This window comes from Lactuca serriola, chromosome 3, assembly GCF_051521515.1.
Source record: "Lactuca serriola cultivar US96UC23 chromosome 3, Lser_US96UC23_V15, whole genome shotgun sequence".
In the NCBI taxonomy this organism is placed as follows: Eukaryota; Viridiplantae; Streptophyta; class Magnoliopsida; order Asterales; family Asteraceae; genus Lactuca; species Lactuca serriola.
Window position 1 is genome coordinate 1,754,405 of NC_136410.1, and position 6,000 is coordinate 1,760,404.

A 6,000-nucleotide genomic window follows, 5' to 3' on the forward strand; every position below is an offset into this window, starting at 1 on the left:
AAGTTGCTTGTTGTTGTATGTGTCTAGTCGTTACTATTTAATAAACGTCCATTTCTTTTAATGTATGTTGTTCCCTCAATAGCCAATATTTAGAAAGCAATAAAATAAAACCGGGGTACATAAATAACTAACACATAATACGACATAAAAAATAAACTGGGTACATGGATAACTAATACGTAACACAACAGTAAAATAAAAACGGAGTACATAAAAAACTAATACATAATACTACATAAAACATAAATGTGCTACATGAATAACTACTGCATTGAGGGAGGTAACAGGACCACCGTTTCATTTGGTATTTCCCAATGCTCATATGATGGTATACCATTCACCAACTCATATCCATATGCAACTCGATACACATAATTAGTGAACTTGCATTCAACCATTCTCTGAATGGACTCAGATGTACGGGTTCTTAGACATGCTATAGCGTGGCCACATGGTATACCGCTTTTTTGCCATTTACCACAACTACATACCCTTCGTTCAAGTTGTACGTTGCTGGTGGCAAAAGTGTCATGGACTTCAAATGTATCCCCATACAAACGTTTTGCATTACAATTGTAAGACTTGCTGAGACTTTTTTGAACCTTACTCTCAACGTAAGGGGTCAACCCACCAGACAACCTCCCTGTAAAATTTGATATTTTAATAAAAATAGCAGCACAATAAAAAAACAAAATATAACAATCTCCCTTACCAGCCAGTTCGGCCCATTCAGCATACTTTGATTTTATCGACGTGGTGGTTAACTCAATTATCGTTGTTATAGGAAACTCACGTGAGGATATAATTTGCAAAATTTCAGGGACGTCAATCGATTTAACATTGTAACGTATTTTTGGGAAAAATGCTCTTGTCCATTTTGAAATCGGTATATCGTCAAGCCAGTAAATTGGACTCATAAGCAAGGTGCAGAAAGGTGGTTGCCTACATGTACTTTGCAACCTTTCGAAACACAAGTAAAAATCATCAACGCTATATGCATTGCATGACTTCCAAAACAACGAGTCGACTTCCGTATTGTTATGTCCGATAGACTCACGTATCTTTCGAGCTATATCTTTAGGACAATATCCATGATAGGAATCCGGGTAGGCACTGTCAACACCAAAGTCTATGTTATCACACATGTTGCTTATGAAACCAACCTCAGTGTCCTCACCTAAACAATCTCTTAACCTCATCATGAACCATCTCCATGATTCTTCACACTGTAAGGTTCCCAAACCAAGTGCTAAGAGTAGTGGCTCATGATTTTCATCTAAAGCCACTGCGAAGTACATTGTTGTCAGAAAGCTCCCAAGAAGGGGTAAATAACCCACATATATCAGCGGTATCATGCACCTAAGGAAGGTACGAATCTACATAAAAACGAACACATATTAGTGTTATGTAAGAATTAATCGACATACATTACCATGAAATATTGTATAACTCAATAAAAGAAGTATGTTATACCACGCAACCTAAAGCCACAAAACAGAATTGAAAGCGGTTGTTATCGGTTTTCTTAATGGCTATGAAGGTATTAGGATTTGTTCTTTGAAGGTTATGCAAGAAAATTGGTAGTTGAGAAAAGGTTCTTTGGCTGTGACTACTCATTTTCAATACCGATAATTGTGCTCTACAATGATCACACAAATGGAATTATAAATAGAAGATATTGTATCTCTACTGATCAAAATTCATAGTTTAACCCTTTAAATTCGTAGTTGAACATTTTGAATTCATAGTCAAACCAGTTCATTTCATAGTCAAATTTCACTGACCGACATGACAATACTACAGAATGTACTTGTCTGCATTTCATAGTTGAACATTTTGAATTCATAGTCAAACCAGTTCATTTCATAGTCAAATTTCACTGACCGACATGACAATACTACAGAATGTACTTGTCTGCATTTCATAGTTGACCTTTTTGAATTCATAGTCAAACCAGTTCATTTTATAGTCAAATTTCACTGACCGACATGACAATACTACAGAATGTACTTGTCTGCATTTCATAGTTGACCTTTTTGAATTCATAGTCAAACCAGTTCATTTCATAGTCAAATTTCACTGACCGACATGACAATACTACAGAATGTACTTGTCTGCATTCCATAGTTGAACTTTTTGAATTCATAGTCAAACCAGTTTATTTCATAGTCAAAAAGAATTGTCCGTAATATGATTTATTCTATAAATGGGTGTCACTCATTATGAAAAAATTTAACTGAGAAAGTAACTCCGATTTAAAAGAATAAGAAGGCTAATGGCATACTGCAATTGTGGAGGAGAACGTATCGTTAGGATTTCGGGTACAGCTAAAAACCCAGGAAGATTGTTCTACGCTTGCCCGTATTTGGTATCATGTTCTTACCGTCATTCAAATTTATACCCTCGTGGGTTGATGAAGAGAAGGACCAATCTTCTATGGTAATAGCTAAAGTAGCTAACTCTAATAAGCTCTTTCAATCAGAAAATAAGAAGTTAAAGATAGCGTTGGTTTGTAGTTGGGTGTTGTTCTTGGCAGTTCTTGTTTACAAGTTGTAAGCTTTTCAATATTGTTTTTATGGTTTTGAAGTTGTTAGGTCAATAAATTGTTGTATTTGTAACGTTAAAACAAATGTTGTGGTCGTTCTTTTGTTGAATTTATTAATAAGTAATTAGTAGGTCATTAAATTGTTGTAATTGTCGTAACGTTATATTTTTTGTCATCCGTTGAGTAAACTCTAAAGATAAACTAATAATGAAATCCAACATTAATTTGTATATACATTTATATAATCCAACTACAGAGGAGCAAGACTAGACCCCCAAATAATTTTTGCCATCCGGAGACGGAACTCTAAAGCTGCGTTCTTTGGGTCAATAAGAACACGTATTGGTTGACCTGAAACCAATTGCTCCATAAACATACAAAGAAAAACACCGCAATCTCCCAAATGACTACTTTGTTGGGGAACGTTTTCTTCATAAATGAATTGCATATTCAATGGAATCCTTGGGATGTTCCTCCGCGCCCAATACTTAATCTTGTCCAAATAATTTGCCACCCGACGTTCAAATTTGGAAAAGATTCCTTCGGATTGGAATTTTTCATAAGCACCTCTACCAAGACTGTCATAAATATGCACTTCCATTGACGCTAATCGTAGTTCCCCAAATAGCCAATGATTAGGGGATGAATGAATCGGCAATAAGACCTGTATAAGGATCAGAAAATAAAATTATGTTTATTTACATCACAATACAAAAACATAACAAAAAAACGATATTATTTTCAATATAAACTATTAAGTTTACCGTATCAACATCCCACCAAGCAACCATGAAGTTGGGGTATGTAGCAATACCAGCCATAAACGCCCTCCAGTCCTGTCCTTCTTCCAAAGCATGAGAAACAAAAAAATTTGGAGGCATTATTGTATGTCGGTCGCTCTCAAACCGTCTCTCCATCAAAAGTCGGTACCAAATGGTTATATGCTGCACACATGATACTTTTGTTATTGACTAAAAAACAATTAACTTTTAAAAGAATTAATTAACAATTTATTTACCGCTGACTCCAACCATCCGTCGTGTGTATGCCCAAACAATGAGCTCCAAAAATCTCTATCTAACACGAAATTAAACAAACGATGCTGCACATCGTATGAATGCAATACATAATTTTGGATGACATCCTCACCGCCTGCTACGTAAGGTTGCAGGCGCAACCTGGAGAAGTCATGAGCAACACCAAAAACTGGAGGAGGAACGGGGCTTGTTGATTTCATACCAACCTTCTTTTTTGTTCTTCTTTTTTGTTTCGGTGTCGTGTGCAACTAAAAACAATATTCAAATGTTTAAATGTATATCTTTCAGATAATTCACATAAACATAAAATCAACAGTTTATAAATAAAACGAATACCTCGGTGTAAGGAGTGTATAAAAATTGTGATGGTTTTCGACTCCTAGGTTTATCGGGTGTAACTTCTTTGTCATCATCATCATCATGAAAATAATCTACATTTCCCATTATTATAAGTTCGTCTTCATCCGGCACATCATCATCAAATTTGTTCCCTGCATTGTCATTCCTCTCCTCCCACTCCTACATTAAAGATAATACTTTATACTTAATAACGAAATACACATAATTTAATAAGCAATAATATCTAAATAAACAAAATATTAATATTAATGTAACTATATAATAATCTCTTTAACTTCACTATAATCGTTTACATCACACACATCATCATCAAATTTGTTCCCCGCATACTGAGTACTCTCCTCCAACACCTACATTAAAAATATAACTTTTTACTTAATAACAAAATACACTTTATTAAAAAGTAATTATTAAAATCGTAAAGGTAACATCTATAACAACCTTGTCGTCTTGAGTATCACCAAAAACATTTTGAGTTGTATTGTTTTTATTCATCACTTCATCTTGCACAACCTATATTTTCAAATATAAAATATGAACACAGGTATTCATATATGTTAATAAAATTTAATAAATAATGTAGCGTGTAACTAACCTGTTCATCATAATTTCTTTGTGACACTGTCGGTTCCTCAAAAATAATGTCGTTCCAAAATTGTTCATTATTCACTTCTTCAAAAAAAACCTCTGTAGGTTTTTGTTGATTCATAAACACATGCTGCTCCAGTGCATGTACCCGTTTCAACAACTCGTCTAGCTTGTGTTTCCCACTGCCCCGACCTCTACCATGAGAGCGACCACTGGACGACATACTAGACGAAGATTCGTCTTGTCTCCTAAAATGGTCTCGTACTGGGGATGGAACTGCTTTCCCTTCACCATATACATACTCTTGAAATGACATATAATAAAAAGATGTCATCTCACCATCACCCGGTAACATGTTTTGTCTTGGTGGTAGCCCCTCCTAAAAAATTAAACATATTAAAAATGCATATAAAACTATAATAATCAACTTTATTAATAATAAACGAAATATTTTTAAACCTGCATCTTTGACCAAATCTTGTTCACGTCAACCCATTTCAATTTTTTTGTTCCGCTCCATCTTTTCATCCGAGGCAAGTCTTTATTTTTTCTCAATGCAAATCCACATGCACGAACAGCCGGAATCATCTCATATATCCATATCTACAATTTTGTACAATAACAGTAATAAAAGTTAAAATTAAAATAAAAAATATAACAATAAAACAATTTAAATATAAGAAAATTTTTATACCCTAATTGGAGCCGTAAATCCTAAGACGGAATACTTTAAAGTTTGACCACGCTCAGGAAGTGATAAATAATGATGTATCTTATTCCACGTATCCTCAAGGTCAACATAAGTAAAATCCCATAGATAGCTACCCCAAGCGAAGCTAACAAAACAAAAAAAACAAAATTGATTATTATATAAATTATAACTTTAATAAAATAGAACTTTTAACGTAAAGAAAATATACCTATTCCAGAGATCCAAATTCTCAGCCAAATAAAACCAATCTTGTGGCACCCGATCATTAACTTCTTTGCCCAAAAAACCTTCACACAAAATGTATATCAAACATACTCTAACTGCATCAAGGTCGTCAAGTGCTAGGAATGTTTGATTTAAAATTAAACTTTTCAGGTCGCCGATTTTCACCGAACTATTAGTATGGTCCGGAAATAGCCGTTCACGCAGTAAACATCTTTTTTTACTGCTTATTAATTTTTCCGACCCTTTTCTCCCAATGTTTTTTGGATACTCCCCAAAATTGAAGCCGGTAATCAAACAAAACTCTTCCGGCCCATAAACCATTTTGGTATTGCCTACTCGAAAATATAAACGTTTTATTCCATCTGGAGATAAAACAGGGTCCGGCCGGATCTGATGAAGGAACATTTTATGAAACAATAAAGCATAGCCTTGTAAACGAGGGACATCAATAAAATAGCCAAAGACGGTATTTCTGAAAATAGCACGTCGGGCATCATCTAAAACTTCAAAGACTTCCCATATGTTACCGCCAG

General features: G+C 34.5%; 2 protein-coding genes across 2 annotated transcripts; both read right to left on the bottom strand.

Annotated features, from left to right (window-relative positions):
• Window positions 1–2,685: 2,685 nt before the first annotated feature.
• LOC145094214 (uncharacterized) lies at window positions 2,686–4,026 on the bottom strand. The gene is made up of 4 exons (XM_079032516.1): window positions 3,919–4,026; window positions 3,564–3,830; window positions 3,310–3,489; window positions 2,686–3,209 (listed from the first exon to the last, which is right to left on the bottom strand). Exons 1-4 carry the CDS (start codon window positions 4,024–4,026, stop codon window positions 2,796–2,798), a joined length of 969 nt encoding a protein of 322 aa, XP_078888642.1. The 3' UTR covers window positions 2,686–2,795.
• A 184-nt stretch (window positions 4,027–4,210) lies between these two features.
• Window positions 4,211–5,128, bottom strand: LOC145094229 (uncharacterized). Its single transcript, XM_079032530.1, has 4 exons — window positions 4,990–5,128; window positions 4,538–4,909; window positions 4,384–4,445; window positions 4,211–4,292 (listed from the first exon to the last, which is right to left on the bottom strand). The coding sequence occupies exons 1-3, from the start codon at window positions 5,116–5,118 to the stop codon at window positions 4,437–4,439; spliced, it is 510 nt and encodes a 169-aa protein (XP_078888656.1). The 5' UTR covers window positions 5,119–5,128; the 3' UTR covers window positions 4,211–4,292; window positions 4,384–4,436.
• Window positions 5,129–6,000: the final 872 nt, after the last annotated feature.

What these genes read in the sequence shown, in the direction of transcription:
- LOC145094214 (XM_079032516.1), bottom strand. Translation starts at nt 4,026, where the DNA reads ATGGGAAATGTAGATTATTTTCATGATGATGATGATGACAAAGAAGTT. An exon ending in ACGGATGGTTGGAGTCAGCG is followed by an intron (nt 3,490 to 3,563) that starts GTAAATAAATTG and finishes TCATGTGTGCAG; the next exon opens with CATATAACCATTTGGTACCG. An exon ending in CTTGGTGGGATGTTGATACG is followed by an intron (nt 3,210 to 3,309) that starts GTAAACTTAATA and finishes ATCCTTATACAG; the next exon opens with GTCTTATTGCCGATTCATTC.
- LOC145094229 (XM_079032530.1), bottom strand. Translation starts at nt 5,118, where the DNA reads ATGATTCCGGCTGTTCGTGCATGTGGATTTGCATTGAGAAAAAATAAA. An exon ending in AGATTTGGTCAAAGATGCAG is followed by an intron (nt 4,910 to 4,989) that starts GTTTAAAAATAT and finishes TTAATTTTTTAG; the next exon opens with GAGGGGCTACCACCAAGACA.